This window comes from Amia ocellicauda, chromosome 3 (genome assembly GCF_036373705.1).
Source record: "Amia ocellicauda isolate fAmiCal2 chromosome 3, fAmiCal2.hap1, whole genome shotgun sequence".
Lineage (NCBI taxonomy): Eukaryota > Metazoa > Chordata > Actinopteri > Amiiformes > Amiidae > Amia > Amia ocellicauda.
In genome coordinates this window covers 39,994,294-40,016,487 of record NC_089852.1, presented here as the reverse complement: position 1 = coordinate 40,016,487, position 22,194 = coordinate 39,994,294, and the positions used below count along the sequence as shown (strand labels likewise).

The 22,194-nt window shown below is 37.1% G+C and overlaps 1 protein-coding gene across 1 annotated transcript in view; it reads left to right on the top strand.

Annotated features, from left to right (window-relative positions):
• Nucleotides 1-22,194, top strand: part of cntn5 (contactin 5) — a 90,911-nt gene that overhangs the window by 34,057 nt on the left and 34,660 nt on the right. Inside the window, exons 6-10 of the mRNA XM_066699414.1 lie at nucleotides 3,390-3,492; nucleotides 9,641-9,822; nucleotides 12,704-12,840; nucleotides 13,119-13,248; nucleotides 15,916-16,066. Of these exons, the coding sequence (XP_066555511.1) occupies nucleotides 3,390-3,492; nucleotides 9,641-9,822; nucleotides 12,704-12,840; nucleotides 13,119-13,248; nucleotides 15,916-16,066 (703 nt within the window). The remainder of the gene's footprint in view (nucleotides 1-3,389; nucleotides 3,493-9,640; nucleotides 9,823-12,703; nucleotides 12,841-13,118; nucleotides 13,249-15,915; nucleotides 16,067-22,194) is intronic.

Below are 22,194 nucleotides of genomic sequence, written 5' to 3'. Positions count from 1 at the left end.
GAGGCTGAGAGCTGGTCCAGATCAGTTGTGCCCTCCTAGGGATGCCATTAGAATTCCAGCGATGCAGCCAGGCACAGATTGTAAAAGTTTATTAGCCCATCAGTGAGAAATTGCCAATAATTTATTTCTAAAATTATGCCATTCTAATTTGCCTGCATTATAATTAGCTCAAACTGAAGGGCATACAAGTTTACAGTTAACACAGATTGTTACATCAGCCTTAATGTGCAGAATGCCAACACAACTGTTTGTTTTTATGAATCTGCAGCGATTCCGCATGGGTATTTTTACCGACTTTAGACTCAATTATTTGGAGTAAAATATTAAGGAGGTGTTACACCAGTAGGTTATGCAAGTATTTTACCATAATGAAGAACATGCTTCACATAGTGTCCTTTTTGTCTTTTTTTCTATTGCATGCAGTTATTTCATGTATTACCTGGCTAACTTTATTTGAAAATGTGTAACTTCTTAAGTTGCGTGAAAAACAAACACAGAAGAGCCACCCAATATAAATACAATGGCATTGTCACTTATTAGAAACTATGATAAACTCCTTTATTAAACCTAAAAGGAAGGAAAAAAAGTTATGTTCAATACAGAAGTGTCTGCCATGCTATGAAAATTATATTCCAAAAATAAGAAAACCATTTCAATAGTTCATTTTCTTCTGGGGACCTCTATTACCATTTAATTCCAGGATTTGCTTTAAAAAGTACACATTAAAAAGCAACCTTTGGCTGCCAATATAAAATGTATTTCAATCTCCTTGAGCCATTAGAAAGCTGATGTGAGAACCGCAAACAGGAAATAATGGATATTTTCACCAACATTTGAGTTTAAAAGCTTTTCTTGTTAATTCGTGTGTTCATCTGAGACACATTCTGAATACTAAAAAAAAGGACATGCATGCACAAGATCCTTAAAGTAACAGCCTTGAGTGAATAGCAGGTATGAATGAATGAGTTGCATTCACTTTCATAAAAAATGCATGTAGCTGTGAGAATGTGTGGGAATTAAGACATTTCCTGTGCTTTATGCTTGTGTTCAAATATTGCTTTGGAAGATGCAGTTTTGGATCAAATCCTATTTTGTGGATACTGATCTTTCTTGTCTTTTGTTTTTCACTGGTGAGTTGTTTTTCTGTCACCCACAACCTAGTTTCATCACCACCATTATATTTTAGGATCAACTATTAACATAGCTATGTTTAAAACTATCAAATGTATGAGGTAATTTGATGAGAAAGACTCATAAATGCATATCTGAGAAAAGAGGAGTACATTAAAGGAATATTATTAAGATTTTTTTTGTTTTAATGGAAGAAGCTGTGTGCATTTTGGAATTGCTTATACCCTAGATGTTTATTTTCACACCACTCTGAATCATTAATGACCACCATCATTTGTGACAGACCTAACAATCAAAATGTACCAAGATAAGAAATTGTGAGGTCGGTCAGTTCATATCCTGCGTTCAAAACTGCAGATGAGGTCTCAGAATATTCCGCTGTTTTTTGAGACAGAGAAATGTCAGTGTCGACCAACAGAATAGTATTTATTAAGGGGGGGAAAAGACAAATATATTTTTAAAATATACATTAAAAAGCTTCGATGGCCAGGTTGATAAATGTGTGCTCTGTGACACGGACAGGAACAAAGTCATTAACAAGAGAGGGGAGATCATGAATCTAAGAATGTTTTGCTTAAATATATATTTGCCTGTCAAGCCAGCAGATATTTCTTTTTTTTTTAAATTTAATCTTGGAGAAACACTTGTGCCTTTTGTATAAATCAGGTCACAGTGTCAGATACTATGATATGTTCTATGTATGATATTTTATCATCATCAAATTCTTCATCATGTGGACTAAGTGGGAGAAAGGCGGCTCCCAGTGGATTTTTTTCCCTGTGGTACTGCTTTTGCACAGTGGCAACATAATGACTTGCTTCAAAATTAATACCAATGGGTCCTTCTAATTTAGCATAATACTCAAACACAATGGAAACATATCCTCCAGCTAATGCTTACAGAACGGCACCACTGACATTGACTTTTTTCTTTCTCAGGACTGTATTTTAGGGGTCAATTAGGTTCTTTCGAGCTGCGTGTTCTTTCTATGTAAAATATGTTATTCTCTTCCAATCCATTATGGTTTCCCTAGTCTAATTATAAAATGATTTCAGAGAGGGGACTGGCTAGCATGTCATTCTGCGGATGTGAAACATGCATTTTTGTAAGCCTCATTAAAACTGAACGTTGATACCTCAGCACCAGCATCCGTTTTCATATCCCACGCTGCATAGCAGTGAATTAATGTAAGTGTCCGACAGATTAGTGAAGAAGGGGAACGCTGCTGCCTTTGGGTTATCTGAGTTGTTTATCAGTTGGAAATGACAAGTGGAGACTGCAGTTAACCATAATAGGCTGTGATGAGAGGCTGATTTTAGAAGCGCCGCAGTCAAAATCTTTTGCAAAGCCTTTTGGGATCTTATAACATTTTCTAATTGTTTAAATATATTTCTGCAGATATACCATATTCCAGTATTTAGTCGCTTCATATTGTACCATTTGTATCTGTTGAATAGCAACATGTTTTCAAAACGTTATATCTACGTGTCAGTTTTCTGTGGCACAAATGATACTTGGTGAGTGTTGTTCCAGTAAAGGAGGCAATTGATACGTTGACATTTAAAAATGTGCAAACATTCCCTCTCCAGAAATAAGCTAATTCTTTCTGTCAGAGCCGGGATTGCCTTGGATCCGTTACAGCAAACTGTGGAAAGTGAGAATTTCAGGAATATGGAAATGAACAGAGTATTATTCAATGTGTAATTCTTAACTATTTTGAGCTCCTTAAAACACAACTGGATTCCTTGAGTGAAAAGAAAAGCCTTAAACAGAAATAAGCTCAGCTGATTTTGGTTCCCGAAGAGTCAATTCCCTGATCTAAACGTTCGAGAACATTATTAATGAGTCCTTGTTATCCCGAGCCAATGGGAAGACAACAAGTTGGAAAGCTCATAGTCAGCAGATGCATAGTGTGAATAATAGGCAGGCCCATTAACAGCATGATTTAGTGAGATGTATCTGCAAGGAGAGTTTTGCCTGTGTAGACTTTTTGAGGCCACAGCTTCCAAGGTGCAGCATAATGTAACCGCATCCTAGTGGAGTTGGCGTTCCACATTATCAGCCAATAGCTACGATGCTATCTTTGGAGGTGTGCAATTATGCAGAATCAAGCTTTTATTTACCAATGCACGACTGGCTAGCTGCTGTGGAGCTCTTCATTAATCACCTGCTAAAGGAAATATGTAATCTGTATGTGCTCCAACCTGTACTTCAAGGGTTGTTTGTTGTAATGTAATTTATTATCCTTTTATTTTCAGGTATAATGGGAGAGTACGAACCAAAGATTGAGGTGCATTTTCCTCTATTGGTAACGGCTGCCAAAGGAGTAACTGTGAAACTGGAGTGCTTTGCATTGGGAAAGTAAGTATACAGAAAAATACATGTTGCTGTAAAATACAAAAAAAGGAAAAAAAATCACCTGGGGTGAGATTTGACAAAACAAGACAACGCCAGCAGGAGCAGGCACAAAACAAGCTCTTACCATTTAATAATAAAGATGTTTGCCCCAGCAACACCATATCATTATCTACTTTAAATTGATGTGTTTTGTTGTTGTTTTTTTCCATCTGGGAAATTTCTGCAGGAGAGAATAAGGCAATTTTATTATGTCATGTTGATTTGTATTGTGCTGGTATTAAATGAACTTCTAAAGGCACTGTAACAAGTTTGACGACAGTATTTGTGCTTCCAGGGAAGGAATAACAAAAAAATTGATTCGGTACTTGAGAACTGGACAGTCTTTTAAAAGGGGCACGGATATCAAAGCAGTCACAGATTAGCATTAGTCTTTGATTTCTCTGTCACTTCTAATTTGGTTTAGGTCTCAATATAGTCACATTTGATAGAGTTTGCTTGTTTCAGTATAGCCCCCAGAAAGACAAACTCCACACCACAACAAAACTGAGATGTTATGTTTTTTTTCACAGTAAAATCCATTCCACCCTCTCTTGCCGGAGTGCTGCACTGACAAGAACTTAATAAATAAACAGTCCATTTAGTAACAACACAATGTTTCAAACAGTGTTTAAAATGCACCCAAATGTCTTAGAATATTGTCCTTTAAAATGGTGATAGTCCCAGAGAAAACAACATTTACATTTTATGCAAAAGGGAGTGTGTCATGGAGGTTGCAGTTACACAAAATGCTTGATATGTTATCTTTGTGTGGCAGTATCTTAAACACAACTACAAAAATAAGTCTATTTAACATGCACCATTTAAATTATTCACAGAATGAAAAATAAAACATCAGACTGCATTTACACTGGCTTTTTGTTAATTTATATGAAGTGCTTTTCTTATCTTTTTTATGGTAGAAGAGCTCAATTATTAATTATAGAACATGCTCTATATAACAGATGAGGAAGATTAAACTCATAAACGGAAATTTTATGGATGATAATCTTCATGAACTGCATGATGGGAGAAAAAAAACAAAAGTGCATGATTGTGAAAATATTTATGAGAACTTAATGTTATTTTTGCATAGCTTTGGCTATGATTTTTTTTATATATATATAATCTGTTTATATTTATTTTTGCCACAAGACAAACCAGTCTGCAATGTGTGATAAACTAAACTGTGAAGGCAATGTTGAGAGCGATTGGTAGTCTATTGGACCTAAGGCTACAGAAGATATTTCAACTGTGCAATAATGGCAGTAATAACTATTTCTTGCACTTGGATTCTTTGGTAAACCTTAGGTCATGGACTGCCAATATAGCCCTGCAGCTAAGTCGTCATTTGTACAAAATGTCTCCTGTTAGTTGAAGCCTCCACACTCTCTTTATGGTTGTATGGAATTTGCAGCATCGCTGAGTTTTTTTTAAATACATTTCTGTTTGACCATTTTATTGTTTGGTATCTGAATGTATCTTCCTAAGGCAAGCACAAATTATTTGAGTTCTTCCTCAGTTGTGTTTAACATAAAGATCTGAGTGCATAAAGCCAGAACATAATGTTTGGAGGGAACTATTATGCATCTAAGACATGGTGCTGGAAGAAAATCTGAGCATCACCATGCAGATGAAGTAAATAGCGAGCGGGTTTTCAGAAGTTTCTTTTACTTGAATATCGGCATGATATTCAAGTGGTTGTTCTCTTAATTAGTGATAATTAATGCAAAACAGAAGTGGGTCTTCTATGTGTTGTGTTGCCACTTCTGCTGGACACATGTCACACATCACATATCTTTTTATCATCAAAAGAAAATTATATATATAGATCCTAAGAAATGATGAAAGACCTAGAAGAAGATCACATTGAATAGTGCAGAAGGTGGGAAGATGAAATCAGATGTTTTGCTGGGAAAGAGGCACACTGTACAGTGAAACAAGTGGATACATCTTGGGAAGGACTTTGTCTAGCAGTGGATCAATAAAGGCTGCTGCTGATATATATATATATATATATATATATATATATACACACACACACACACACAGTGCCTATAGAAAGTCTACACCCCCTTGAAAATGTCCACCTTTTATTGCGTAATAGCCTGGAATTAAAATGCATTAACTGGTTGTTGTTGATTTTCCCATTTATACATTTATACATTTATAGGCCCCCATTGTAGTGATCCACCTGCTTTCAGGATAAATTCAGCAGTTCCTATATGTTCCCTCTGCTGAATAGTGCATTTCAAAGCAAAGATTCAACCATGGTAATGGAATGGGAAATGTAAAATTAACAAGCTGTTTACATTTTTACAATGTATTAAAAAGTTTAGTTTAAATGCTTATTATATTTGTCATATGCTAGCCTGCAAATAATATATTATTTAGGCAATTCTGGTTGCACCTTAGGGCATTAAGCAAGTCTACTATATCTTTATAAAACGTTTTTAAGTATTTCAATATATAAGAAATCAAATAACACATTTTAATTGAAGATTAAATTCACAGTATTACATTTATTTTTTATTTCTCCTCCATATTAACACTTAAAAAAGGACTTGCTATATATGCAATCTAATCCATTTTTCAAAATTAATTATTCAGAAATAAGTTTTGTCTTTCAAATGCGTTGCAGCTTTTTTTCTTCGAAGGAATGTGTAATTGTTTACCTTGAGTCCAAACCGGCCCTCGTTACAACAAATGTAATTTACAATTAATTATCCTCATTAGAATAATGAGTAATTACTTACATTTATAGACATAATACTGAATATTCATTCCCCTTCTTATTAAATTAAACAGAAAATAGTTGGATGCCCAACAAACACACAAATTGGTACAGATCGCACTCTTTCCCATCCAAGCAGAACTGAGAATCGTACCTTTGAGATTGTAGTCTAGCCGTGGTATTGGCTGCTGTTCCTTGCTGAGTCCCCTCTTTACTCGCAAATTAATGATGTATTAATACACCTTATTAGGAAATGTCAGTCTCTATAAGTACTGAGAATGAAGATTGAATTAGGGTCATTCTCCACCTGTCTATCAATCTGAATGACTATCCTCTACACTCACTCGGGACTGACAGCTCTTTGTTAAAGGAAAGATGCTGAAGCACTTATTCTGCATGAAGAACACAAGAGCCATGAAATCTTTGCTATAATCTATCATTCTGAAGTTTAACCTCCACATCCTTTAGCCTTCGGTAGTTATACAATACACACCATTGCCATGGAACCTTAAAACACTACTGTGAGTAAAATCCCTGTCTGGTATGAAATTTAAACGCACTGTTTGAATAGTGTAAACACAAAAGATCTGCATCTGATACCTTTATATTCAATGGAATTGTTAAGTAATGCAGTGGATACTGTATACTTTATTCTGTTAAAGAGTGTCTCCCCTGTATGTCACCTCATGGAATAAATTGCATTATTTTTTGTGACACCAAATGTACATGTTTTTGTAAACTAAATGAGAAATTGAGAGCCCCCAGGGAAATCAGGGAAACTTTGATCCAGTGTTTCCTACAGGTTGCAGGATGGTGCTGGACTACTATGTATTAACGGTTACCTATTCAAAGAGATGCGCTTCTCAGATGTTTCCCTACCAACTTAAGGATGTGGGGTAAAGTGCATTGGGAGTGCTTGGTGTGTTTAAATATACATGAAGGGCTTGCTGCACTACTTCAAATATGCAATTGGCATAAATAGAAGAGCATTTACACATATTTATAACAGAATGATAGTTTATTTGAGGACATGTTGTGAGAGTTAAATTGTTTTCCTTTTTTAAAATTGAGGCAGCATGGGACCATTTCTGTAATACTGTAGCTCATGTAGTTCGAACAGTCATGCCAGATAGGGGCAGAATGCAGAATGCTTATTGGGAAGATAGTTAGGGAAATGGGCAGAGGCTGTTTTTTCAAACCCTTTTATCCCTGCTCTGCAGTTTACTGTAGTTTATACTTAAATGAGCAGTGCCTTCAAGCTGACACAACACCTAGAACCAAAATTGAGCAGACCCAAACACAACAGTGCATGGCCGTGTAGACTTGGAAATGACCGCTAATATTTTATTCCCCTCAGGGGTAGAGCTAAATATATCTGATGTGAATTTTAGGAGGGAGTTCAGGTGATGGGGATTTGCAAGTGTCTGTGACGGCAGTGAGAATGTGCCTCATAAACAGATTTGTATTTTTTTTTCGGTGTGATTACTGAATTGAGAAAAAAAATTATCTAAAGTTAAATAAGGATGGATAATAATCTGAGAAATTGGGTTAATGTCACATCTTCATCTTCTGTCTAATGGGACTGTGTCAGTCTACATGCAACATACAGATAGATAGCATATTTTGTGGCTAGAATAGATGTAGCCGTTAGAATGAAATTACCGTCATTGTATCCTTAAATAAAGAGATAAATATGAGAGTAGAGGCAAAGGAATAACACCATAATGCGCATTAGCAACATATTTCATTTTCCCTTTGGCTGATAGGAATACATACACTGCTAAATATGTAATAGTGCATTTTAAACCTATTGCTTTCAAACATGGCATACTGTGTTGCACAGTTGGAGGTCCTCTTTCACTCTGAAGCAGTAGAAATCCTTAATCATTATGTTCCCAAAAGACCAGGTTTGCATAGAATCTGATGCTAATGTTATTTTGTTATCCTGTCAAGGTGACATTAAAAAGTGCCTGTTTTATCTCTGGGTTGCAGATGCACAACAGATCCACTGTTCCCTGCTTCCTTGTGTATTGCAGTTAAACTGAATTATCCACTTCCATATTTAAGAAAGTGGTGGGGCTAGGAGATATTTATTCACACTTATTTGTAATGTTTATTTTCTTCTATTCTTCAAATGGTCTCCGAAGTTTTTAAACTCTGTCTTCTTGTGTCCTTAAAGAAGACCTTTCGTGGTTACAGTGATGTACTGTCAATTTGACTTTGTTTTACAGTTGTTTATTTTAATCAGATAGGACTCGCATAAATGAAGAGCTTCAGCTTCGAGGCTCTCCTTTTTTCAAAATGTGATATTGTTTAGAATTCTGCTGTCAATGGGCACATTAAACTGCCATTTCTGATCCAGATCAAATGCATCGGTATCATGTGATCCTGCTAAAAAATGGCAGTGTAAACGCTCAGCAATCGGATCAAATGTACTTCTCAGGGAGATGGTGCATATCCGGATCAAATGCATCTGTGGCATTTGATCCTGGCAGTGTGGACGCTTGACCGACTCAAGTTCCGGCATGCACTGCGGTGTTAGTTTTAAAGGCAGGCGGCAGACAAACACCCTTAGCATCAGTGGAGCAGATAAGAGAACACTTCCCTACTGCCTGTATTATGAATAAAATATTGTTAAAAATAACCCTAAATGGCTCGTTATTTTATGTTAGCGAAGAAATATATAATTGTTTGTATTTAAAATGCTTTGGTTGCGAAAAGTAAATGGCTTATTTTATGTGAGCAAAATATATAATTGTATTTTTATTTAAAATGCTTCTGTTTGCGAAAAAAATATGCAAGTGTGTTGGTTTTACTTGTTAGAATAATCTCTAATGGGATAAAATGACAGTTTTTGATATAGCTCTGTATTCTAAAGGAGTAATGTAATATATACATATAATTAAGTTTGGACTTGTAGGGAAGACCCCTGGGGCGGCTGAAAGTTGATCTGGATCAGAAATGGCAGTGTAAAATCACCTATTGTTTTTTTCCCCACCAGTTCTGAATAAAACCTGTTATGCAGGCAGTGCTTGCTGGCAAATTTCTGTAGTGGTCCCCCTCACAATCTGTCTTGTGGTGCAAGTATTTCACACATTTAATGTTAATCTAGTAGAGAGTTAAGAATTATTCTAAGCAGTAGCAAACATTATAGGACTCAAGTCTTCAATTATTTAGTTACATTTTTATTTTTAGCTGAATATGTAAAACTGGTGGTGATGACATACTGCAAAATGTATTATTTAGATTAATTACTAGATTTAAATGTAACTGCCTGCACTGTGTGCATTAAAGTAAATGGAATCAATGATGCCTTACACTGGTTGATGATACTGCATATAGCAGAAAAATAACCTGTTACACTGTGGCTTTTTTCCCCAGTCCAGTCCCCACAATAACATGGAGAAAACTGCACGGGAACATCCCCAAAAAGGCCCGGCTCCGCAAATCCCAGGCGGTTCTGGAAATCCCCAACATTCAGGTGGAGGATTCTGGGACATATGAGTGCAAAGCAGAAAACTCCCGAGGAGGGAACGCTTTCCGGGGGCAACTCCAAGTGTACAGTAAGTGTCCCAGGATGGCTGTGTGATACCTTTCAGCTTTGTGATATGTTTTTTCAGGAATGAGGCACAAACAAATATTTCGGTAATACAATTTTTCCAGCATATCGATGTTGTTGTTGCTATTGTATGTGTTTACTTCCCCAAAAAATTATTCCTTCCTTCCTTTTTCCTTCCTACCAATTATTGGTTTCAACTGTTTTTGTTGTGACTGTTGGAGTATTGACTCATTGCTGTCCCCTGCTCTTAAGCAAGGAACGCTGTTATAGATGCACTGTTTTGGCATCTTGTTGTCTACCCACCCAAATACATTGATCAGCAGGTGTTGTCTTGCTTTTGTGCACAGAAATGGGAAATTTCAGTCTGTCCAGTTTGTTGCTCAATGGAACAACATCAGCCTGACCTGGTTTTCACCACCACGGAAGTTCATGAGGTGCAATAATTTAGATAAGACTTTAATCTGTCTCTGGGACACAGTTTAGCTATGGCAGGAATGGCATTTGCTGAACTGAGCCACTGGGTACCGTGTAAACATTTCCCCCTGGATTCCTATTTTTTCCTGCCCTTTTCTTACTGCTACCTCTGCTACACAGTATCATGTCTGAGGCTGTTATCAGTTCTCCTGTTAAGGACAGTGTCACCTGTTGGGAAGAAGCATGTATTGTGAACAGAATATACCTTGTTTTTATGAAGAGCTCAGGGGAGAACATGGAACAAGGTTCAAAAGGATTTGAGATCACCAGTAAAGAATTGTGCTGAATGGTGGAAAGAATCTTTGTTTTCTCTTCGAAATTTAATGAGGGAAATCCCCAATCTATTACACATTGTTTGTCAGCTCTTGTTTTTACACCAGCTATGCTGTGAAATTACTTATGGGCCTTGGTTTTTTAATGAAACAATTTTTCCCTGTAGGGTAGATCAACACAAATATATTTTTTTATGACAGAACGACATTGTGAAACAGTGTTTCGGTCATGCCTTATTTCAGGTTGTTTTATTTGGTTGTAAAAGTGGTTATACATATATATTTGGAAATAAACTGTCTAATGATTAAATTTCACATATCCGTTCATACAATAAAGCATTATTTTCTTTATTTTCATTGTAAACACACAGCCTCTGGGCCTATATCTCAAAGATAATACACTGAATAGATAATACTATCAATCCCCCACCAAGTTCCTCCTCCCTGGAGTTTTATTCTTTCTTATCAACTGAACTCACTAAATCTACTCATGTCCCCAAAGAATTCAGATGTGTGTCTATAAACATTTTGCCTAGGCTTGCAATCCCTATGCGAAGAAAGAGATTTGACGTCTTGTAATTGGAAACGCAATGCTAAATCAGACAAGAGAGAGTTAGCAGAAAGCCCGGTGAAAATTATAAATTGTTTAACTAATCTAGGGGAAAATGTCATCCAACAGTCAACTGACAATAGTTGATCAGGATCTGGATTGCAGCATGTTTGAAATGTTTACGGCACTTTCTCCCATTTCTTGTTCTCGTTTTTTTCTTGTGCATGCAATGCTCGTATCTCTTCCCTGATTGCATAAGCCACCTCCACTATAATGATTCCTCTGTACAGTTTGGTTGTAGTTTGATTGAGTGATTACGGTCAGGAAGGTCTTTTTCATAATGAAAGTTCACAGACCACAGTGACCCATATAAATTACATTCTGCAGAGGCCTTGCTATAAATATGTCTTTCCCCCCACCCCGTTTCTTTTTGGTCCAGACAGAGTGAAACCTGATTTAGGTTGCATAGCCACTGTGGACTCCCTATCCAAGGCCACGCATGTTCATTATTTCACTGGTTCACAGGTGACCTGGGACACCAGGTTTGGCAAATAGTCAAGCACTGTGTTTTATTACAGGCAGGGGCAATAACTCAAATAGGCACTGTCTTTGCTAAAGGTTAGCTCAGTCATGCCTCTCCTTGCAAAGCAGGCAGCAGGAACCTGGGGCACAACTGGATAAAAAATAAAAAATAAAAAACAACATAATCTAAAACATTAGGTTCAATATGAATCCCAGAATAAGTAAAATAAGCAGTTTTCCTGAATCGTAGTATCACTCTTAGTTAATTCACCCAAAACAGCATTTCCACAGGGAATAAGAACTGGATGTTTGATTCCATGTGCACTATTATAGGTAAATAAAAGCATCCTCAAACTTTTCTTTATTAAGAAAAGAAAACACAAAATAACAATAATACATTTTTGTATTTATTTTTTTAACACAGACAGACATCTGGATGGTTAATGCCATTTCAAGCTGTGATGGATTTCCATTACTATCCCCAAAGAGGTTCTTAACTGAGCTACTGTAATAAAATATTTGGTCCATCAAGTAATGTTCTGCTATTACTGATAAAGGTGACCTCTGTGCAATGGAGATGTCAATGCAATACGAGCTTCACAGCTGCTGTTTCAGCCTGTTGTTAAGTATGGGTTTGCCAGTTAATGCCTGTCTCTACCTGTTACTCTGGAACAGAGAGTTTAGATTTAAAGTTTTATTTTGAAAATATAAAATTAAGCATGGCTGTTAATAATGAAAAAAAAGTGATATAGCTATGTCTGCACAAATTATTTACATACGTTAAATATTTAGAAAGAATACTACAAGCAATACCAAACATACAGATCTGAAGTAAAAATTACTGCCCTACATGCTGCGAAGAGCAAAGTAAAAGAACATTTAAAACGGTCCGGCCATTTTGTTTCTGAAGCCACGCCAAGAGAGTGCAGTCATGTATCGTGTCTCAGGAACAGACATTTCATATAAATCATAAACCTCTTTTTAAAATCCAAGGCCCCAGCCAGGTGAGTTTAAGTGGTGTGTGTGACCTCAGCTGATAAAGGACCCTTATTGGTTTTCTTTCCCAGCGTACCCACAGTGGGTTCGGATGATTAATGACACCCAGCTGGACAGCGGAGAACATCTCCAATGGGAGTGCAAGGCCACCGGGAAGCCAAGACCCACATACCGCTGGCTGCACAACGGCGCTTCACTGTCCACACAGGTACACTGGGCTCTTTGACTTACAACACCTCAACACTTTACTGAGGCCACAATCGTGTTCTTCAGACAGACGCACATGGTGAAAGCCAAAGATTCATATTGCATGTTTGCATATATTAGCATCCTGTTTTAGACAGTAAAAGTGAGCGACAACAGCAACACAGAAATGCTTTCTTCAAACTCACCTGCTGCAAACGACAACAGACAAATGAACAGAACTGAATCAATCCCTGCGATTGAGTGTCTTGAATGACAGGTGCAGTTGTTTTGTTGTTACAGAGTAGAATGGAGATGGTTAATGGAGAATTGTCAATCCGGAGTGTTCATCAGTCGGACGCGGGGATGTACCAGTGCATCGCGGAGAATAAATACGGAGCTGTTTATTCCAGCGCAGAGTTGAAGATTTTAGGTATTTTTTAATCTTTAAAAACTGACATGGTATTGTTTTTTTATTCTTTTCAAATGCAGCAGACATTTAATTGGACAATAAATAGTATGTACCAAAAATATACTGTGAGGTTGATGAATCTGAGTACAAAACATTGAAATGTGTCGATTCTGTGATTGATAATTTCTAGTTTCAAACAAAGCACATCTGCCTGAGGCTGCCAGAGTAAAAGTATAATCATTGTCTGGCTGTGTGGGGCATCCTGGGCTGGAGACAGTCTGGGGTTTTGGCCATAGCTGCACATGAAGGGCAGAACAGAACAGGTTACAAATGGTGGGCAAGTTCATATGGAAAGGAACTGAAGATTGACAACTAAAGCAGAGCAGGCTTTCTAAAGCCACCGTGTAGGAGACTAATTAGAACAACAATGACAACAAATATAGATGTTTTGTGAGTCCAGGGAGTCCTGTGGGTCCTCATCTGATGAGCAAAGCTTAAAGAGCTGAGCTTAAGAGACCACGCTGTAGACATCCCTTCCAGAAACACAAAGCACTGCTGATAGCCTCTTCATTTCTCTCCATGTCATTTTCATTTTTCTGACGCATCTTTTAGCCAATATAGTTGTCTTTGTCCTTGATTTGTTTTTTATATGTTGCTGCTGTTGTTTGTTTCCTGTATGTCTCATTGACACTGTTTCATACTGATATGTGTTGTATAAACTTCACTGTGCTGTAAAGAGGTCTTTATATAGAAAATCAATAATACAAAAAAAAAAACATACAACAAATCCAAAGATCAAAGTACAATCTTTCATTCGGGATTTTGTACTCTTTACACAATCAGTGCCTTCTGTGTTATTAACAAGTTAGTTAAACAGATTCCTTGTATTAATTCAATATCTTTAATATCCTCTAGTAATAACTAATAATGTGAACAATTAATTGTTACTCTTCAGCATTTGCTATGTCCAGATTAAATTAAATGCAGATGCCTTATTTATTCACTCAGCTTTAGGCCATCGAATTACTGCGGCTTCAACAAAAAGCTTTTTTTTTTTTTCTTTTAAAAGCAGAAATGTTACACATTTCTTTCACATTTAGATATATGGCATCACTATATTCCTGCACATGCACATATAACCCTGCCCTAGAGGGAGCAATCTTTCTCAGTGTCTATCAATTCCTGACCTCTGCAATATCTAGAATGTCTACAAGGGTGTAATATCTTCTCAAATCACATGGTTGTTTTTATGCTTTAGTCATATATTCACCAGAGGCTAAATGGAGACCTCCAGCCTCTCTCTCCTGTGACCTCAGTGCCACTTTAAGCCAGCCGTCCAGAGCAGAAACACTAGTACATTTGCCTGTGGAGAACTACCTCAGCTTTACACATTTTTTGTTTTCTGTATTAGCATTGCTCCCCTAAACACATAGCCATACAGCTATTTACTTCACTACAGCAATTGGTCAATTGGCTAATTGTGTTCAGCAGGATCTGTTCCCAGTGTGATCATTTAGTCCTTTCATAAATTACACACAAATGCAACGTGTCTATATTAACAAACTATTTAATGGATAAAAATATATCCAGTGATCATGATTGCATGCATTTTTCTAGAGCTTTGGTTAATGCTTGTTCAGGGTGGATGTCGGACACTGCTGTTTAGAAAATGTAGTAATTGGTAATGACACCAGGAAAACATCACTCGGATTTGACTAACCAGTACTGACGAAGCCTTGTGGCACATCTCAGGCCTCCAAGTGTCCTCTGCTTTACTTGCACAGCTCCCTTTCTGTTAACTCTATGCCATGGATTATTTGGAGATAGCCAATGCATATTTTGTTCAAATAGTTGCCTCTGAACACAGATCATTTTTTGTGTTTAGGAATGTTTACTGGACTGGAAAGTCCATTTTGATCAGGCTTGAGCTAACTGACAGAGCACCAGATGTTTTGGCAAAATGATCCAGGTATATTTTGAAATCCATCTGTACCTCAATGCTAACAGGAGCTCCAGGAACAGGAGTTTTAAAACCATTTGTCATGAATCACGGCATTTATATGATCCTGTCTGTACATTGCAAAGTTAAAAGACCAAAGATGCTATGACAAAAGAATATATATACATATTTTTATTGTCTTCCTGCATTCATCAGCAAATCTCGTTATTGTAACCTAGAGAATGCAGTTGAAATACAATATAATTTCAGAGTTCTGCTTCAGTTCCTTTTTGACAAAGTTTCTTACTGGCAAGTCACTCTGGGAAGCTTGGTAAGACATTGTTCCCTGTAAAATACTCAGTCTCCTGTTACAGTATCTAAAAAAAGGTATGTGACACCGTAGACTGAAAATCCTTGACTTCCTGAGGACCTTTAGACAACTTACTACTTTATTATGGCTTCATTTGTGGGGAATCAATTAACCTTTTAGGGAAGATCTTCACCTTTTTTTTTTTTTTGGTCACATTCATTTCTGTCTCTTTTACAAAGACAAAGGTCATAAGATATCTGTAGCTCATCATAAAGTGGTGGAGGAAGAGTGTCCCTGCAAACCCGTAACCTGCTGCGAGACTGTTTGAGATGAAAAACATGATATAGGTTCAAGGCCTTATTATGTATATATGCAGTATATTTACTAAAGGGTTGCCAGATATAAAAATAGAAAATAACCCTGTGTTTTCTTTCAACAGCTGCAGCTCCTAGCTTCCAGCCAAGCCCTGGGAAGCAGACAGTTATTGCCACTGTAGGTAAAGAGCTCTTGCTGGAGTGTAAACCGCGAGCGTCTCCCAAACCGAGCATCACATGGAAGAAAGGAGACCGGAAGGTTATGCCAAACAAGAGGTATGCCCAATACAATAACGATGTACCGGCATCATTATCCTCAGAAGTGTGGTATAAACTCTCTTAAAGCTACTGGGGCTGAGCATTGCTGATAAATCTGTGAAGTATTTTTATTGTACTTCCAAACAGTGGCATGGAAGGTGTAAGACTTCTGTGAGAAATCACTCTGCTACTAAATGGTTTTGGACCTTACGCTTCACAAGGAATTGCATTATCATCTGCATGGTGGTAGTGTTTTGGGATTGCCCTGAATCCCTTAAGTAAATTCATTTTGTGTTGAGTCCATTTTATTAGACAGGGATGAGATGATTGGTGTTCGCCGGTTTTGAACCCTAAGGAAGCTCATTTAACAACTTTATTTAAAATAAATTAGGGGTTTATTGATTGGCATACAAGGTACAAAATTGTGTACATCAAACTCAGCACAGAGGGCTTTGCCACCTGTGGCATATTATATAATTTCTAATTTTCTATAAACGGAAAAACCAGCTGAGACCCTGTGAGAGAATTGTGCCCAATTGTCTTAATGATGCATGAAGTGTTTGTAATGCAAGAAAACATATTCAGCATTCATTGTTCTGGAATGAGTTTGCATGCTGTGCATCTTTCAATCACTATGAGGTATGGGGCCTCACTTACCAAAATAGCAACAATCAACTTTTAATGTACTTATTTATAGAGTAGTTAAGAACAACAAAAATCATCGGGTTATCAGTAGAGATTCAGTTCTTCAGCAACAAGCGAACACACTCAATAATCAATGACTCTGATTTTATCAGATATCCCCAGTAAATATGCACATAAAACCTTTTTATCAATAAAATGAAGTGATAACCCTTACCACCACAAGCAGAGAAAAAACAAATGCAAAGAATTTATGTCAATAACTTTGGTGGCCATTGATTGCAAGTTTAATCAGGTTCACCTTCACTTTACCTAAAAACAACTTTGTGCGTTTTAGGACATTAACAAGAGAGACAAGCCTGGCTGCTGTAATCTCTTTTCTATATCTTGGGTCTACAATCATAGTTTGTTCAGAAGGTGGTGAAATCTGTATGCTGCACAAATGTTGTTGATAGTGATGCGATCCCTGAATACTTTCCATAATCTGTTTCAAGAGACTTATTTTACATTTGTGTCATGGGCACTTAGGTTGTTAATCAGCTCAAGTGGGGATTTGACGTTCAGAGTTAAGAGGTTATCTTTAGTGTTCTTACTTTAACAAGTGGAATTTGTTTTAATTTTGGAGATTGTGACCAGTTAGTCACCAAGGTTATTGCGGAGCTCAGAGAAGTTTAGAGGGGGTGAGTGTAACAGGGCTCATAGTATGTGAGATGAGCCTGTAGCGGTGACATCACTCCCCCTTGGTTGAGTATCCATACCGCTCATGTCAGGGGCATCTTTTGGTACAGTGGGATTTTAACTATACTGGGGTTGTGTGGACGAGGCAAACTGGGTCTGACCACACAGACTATATTAAACTGGTAGTGTTTCGAGTTTATCGTAGGTATTTATTTTTTTATGTATAGCCTATATAACTACAGACAGTATTATAATATAATAATAATAATAATAATAATAATAATAATAATAATAATAATAATAATAAACTGTATAAAATATGCATTTTACATTTCCAGATAATAGCAGTTATCCAGTGATGGTGTTGGTTTGAGTAATTTCATCAGTAATAAACACTTGTGTGTTTTTGTGCTGACACCTCCATGCTTGAAAATGAACCCTTGCCTGTCTTTGCACTCAATTTTGTGTTTTGTCTAATTCTGATTTCACACTTCACTTGCTTTTGAACAATCCGTGTCTCTGTGCTGATCATGTACTAATTTAGCTCTGACAAGGCTGTAATGGAAATTTGAATGCTTATTACGATTTTCGGCGAAAAAAAAAATGCGCACTTGAGGGGCTGCAGCCTTGTTCTAAAACTGTGCTCATTTTGCCCGTCTAAATAATTTCCAGTACCACACAATCACACAGTCTCATGTCAAACACAGAAGAATAAATGGCGAGTGAATGAGGATGTTTGAGAAGATTGCAAGAGCAGAGGCAGTATAATGCATGTTTAAGCTCCAGACCGATTGCAGAGAAGTCTTTTCTTTTAAGAAGAAAAAACATACTGTAATTAGAATCATGTGCCTATTTGAACCTTAACAGGAAAAATAATGTCAATCCAATTTTCTATCCTTCATCACCGTATATATATTTCTATGCTTGGCAGATCTTTATTTCCATCTATTCATTCTTTATTACTTTTAATATATTCCCTCTGGAGTGAGGGAAGAATCTGAACTGTTCAAGGATTCATTCTGTCTTAATAAGACATCCTTGTTGCTACAATCTAATATCAAATAAGGTATCCAACCATTATGGAAAGAAACGCAAGTATTAAAGGAGAGCTGCAATGATACTGTGTGTGTTCTTGTCGTATTGTGTGTTTGTGGTGCTAGCTGATGTATACAGATTGATTCTGGACTGTCACAGGCTGCCAGATGAGATAATGGACAATCCATACCACTGACAGAGGGTAACACAAATAAATAAATACATAAATTGCCATCTTTCCCTCACCCCCAATGATAAGAATAAAAGTTGATGGACATTAGTGTAGCCATAGGGATGTAGGCAAGAATGAAAGCAAATTGTCGGGCTGTTAGCCAAGGTAGAAGGACCATATGAATTAAAGCAAACCTTGGCAGACAGCTAGGAGAGCTGGCACTTAATTAGAATGTATTGTTGACAAACAGGTGTTTCCTGCTTGTTTGTTTTTCTTGTTTTGATTTCTTGTTGTTGTTTGTTTTGGGAGGGTAATTATGGGCCAGACCCAGTTGACACTTTGACCCACCCACAGAGTGATAAACACATCTCTGCCCTAACACAGGTCAATGTATTATCACAAGACAATTTCCACAACTTAAAATCAAAATGATAAATAAATCTTATGTCCCAGAAAATCATGGATATGAACCTCTTGGATTAACATGAAGGTGCTCACTGTTTTTGTTTTTCTTTCCAAACATTTTCTGTATTGCATTACCATATCCTTGGTGTGTACATTATAATATAAGCTGTGAAGTTCACAAAGGAAGTTCAATATCCAGTGTAACTAGGATAGCTTACTATTTGCTGTTGTTTTATAATGTTGTAGTATTGACTCTATTGCACGTTTTGATCTCTATAACTTTGCAGTTAACGAACTGAAAGAACATCTGTCACATTTTAAAATGAACATGTTCGGCACCTAACTAGAGCATGAGGGAATCAAAAAAGCACACGTTGCCTTGTGCATAAATCTAATACAAATCATTTGAGATGTGGACTGAAACTGTGACCCCAAAACTGCCGCTCTGTCAATGTTCCTGATTCGGCTACTGATTTCAACTTGAACCTCAGTCAAGACTCATAAAATGGCCCCCGGCAGGGAGTGAAAAAAGAGTGCCTTGTTTAAATTAATCTGGGACACACGTCGGGTTAGGAAGCTATTGTTTAGCTGGTAAAATGTGTTTCAGCCATCATAAGTTTATGTGTAGGTACCATGACATCCATATTCCCAGAACTACTTGTTATTTATCACTGGCAATGCCTGAAAATGGACGCACTGAAATAATTCACAGCGTTTTCTGCTTACTCTGCAGGTACTACATTGTAGGCAATTTATTTTGAAAAATAACCATTGAGATTTCGTTGAGGTGTCAGAGCTAAATGGTAATGTATAAACAAGACCAAAAGCACTGATCGGTCACACATCTGGCAGGGCTTCGAATCAGACCTGAGATTTATCCTAACAGTGCACTCTTATAATAATATGAATATAATAATATGAATGTATTGAACAGTGCTGGGGAAAAACATAGTTATCTTCCATTCCATGGCAAATGTTACAGAGTGTTACAGAGAGAAAAGTATTTTTGATTGAACAAAAATAGAAGGTATAGCAGGGTAAAACAAATACAAATCAAGTTGTTTCTGATTTTAAAAGATTCAACGTATATGAAGATTTATGCAATGTAAATTAATAATGAAGTCAATCCAAATCCCCTTCTTCCTGAGACAGCACCCACTGTGACAGAAATGAACACTGGACTCAGTTTCCCTCTCGTTGCACAAATTCTATCCTGAAACACTTTATTTTTACAATAAATATGTGAAACTAGTTTCACATCAGAAACACAGCCATCCTCTGGATCATTTATAAAGTTGAACTTAGATTTAATCTTCTCCTGTGTAGTACAGTTTGTGATTTATGTGTGTTTATAAATAGTGGCTTAAAGCAATACATACTTAATTAAATGTCAGATGTCTAATCCCTAGCCTTTAGTAGATCTTTGGAGTCTCTGATTGATGGAGAGAAGAAACTGTCCAGAGAGCCACTCCATATGAGAAAATGGTGATGAATGAACAAGCTGCCACTTTAATCTGATATATTTCATTACATATTTTCATAGATCTACATTGAGTTTCCTCTCTTTCTGCTTCAGGTGCTCCCACTAACAGCCTTTCCACCCAACTTCTTTCCTGATCTCAACGTATTTCCTTATTGACATACACTACTGGTCAAAAGTTTTAGAACACCTCAATTTTTCCAGGTTTTATTGAAATTTACACAGTTCAATGTCTCATTGTACTCAGAAGCACATAAGAAATAAACAATTGAAGATTAAAAATAAATCATGGAATCATTTTGTTTAATCTCAAACCAGCTAAATGGGGTTTAAGTCTGGAGACTGTGCTGGCCATTCCATGATTTGAAGCCTACCATCTTGTTCTTTTCTTCTAAGGTAGTTCTGATATGGCCTGGAGGTATGTTTTGGGTCAATATCTTGTTGTAGGATGAACCCATGACCAACTAGGTGTATACCAGAGGGTATACGCCTGGCGCTGTAAAATGCTGTGGTAACCGTTTTGGTTCAGGGTGCCACTCACTCTGTGCAAGTCATTGTCTCTGGATCCAGTAAAAGAGCCCCAGACCATCACGCTTCCTCCTCCATGTTTGACAGTTGGTGTCACACACTGAGGAACCATCCTTTCACCTACTCACCGGCGTATAAAAACCAAGCGTGATGAACCGAAGATTTCAAATTTTGATTAATCGGTCCATAAGACCTTCTTCCAGTCTTCAGTAGTCCGCTGGCGGTGCTTCATGGCCCAGGCCAGCCTCTTTTTCTTATTTTGGCATCTTAGCAATGGCTTTCTTACTATCACTCGACCTGTCAAACCTGCAGCTCAAAGTCTTCTCTTCACAGTTGAAACTGAGACTTGCTTACTTCGACCAGTGTGAAGCTGTTGTCCTGTGAGCCGCCTCTCACGCAAGCTGTTGACTCTCAGAAACTTGTCTTCTGATTGTGTTGTGGCTTTGGTTCTGCCAGCCCTCTTCCTGTCAGGGTTTCCTCCAGTTTCCAAGTGCCTTTTGATGGTGTAGGAAACTGTACTCACTGACAGCTTGGCTTTCTTTGTAATTTCTCTAAAGGAAAGACTTACAATTTTAAGGGTTCTGTCTGTCTGTTAATTGCCTTTTTCTCACCATTATGATAGCAATATACTACTTTCTGCAGTACAATACTGTCCAAATAATGCTTAAGAGGGTGTAATAAACAGTCTGTTCCAACACTGTTTTTATACAGACAGAAGGTGTGTAAATAATCAACAAAGGCTGGGACACCTGTAGGAATATGTTAGCATCAACTTTCAAGGCTTAATTTACTTCCATTGCTACAGAACAGCTGTAAGTTGTTAACCCATTACTTCTTCCCTGAAAAAGGCCTTTTTTTATAACTCTAAAATGTACATTATTTTTCAGTTTTTGATAACCTAGCCTTTTTTTTTTTTAACCTCTGGCAGTTTTCTGCTTACCTTTGTACCATTTCAGGTTATTCACTGGACTTTCTTTTTCTATAAAAACTGGAAAAATTGGGGTGTTCTAAAACTTTTGACTGGTAGTATGTATATATACATGTATATACTTCCATTCAGATAGTTGATTCTTCTTCTTCTGGGGAGCTAATATGAATGAACATTCAGTCAGTAGACATAATAAAAATACAGGGTAGCAGAGTAATAAATAGCTTTAATCTTCCAAGGCCTATTACATTGTGTACAATAGGAAATAAAAATGTTTT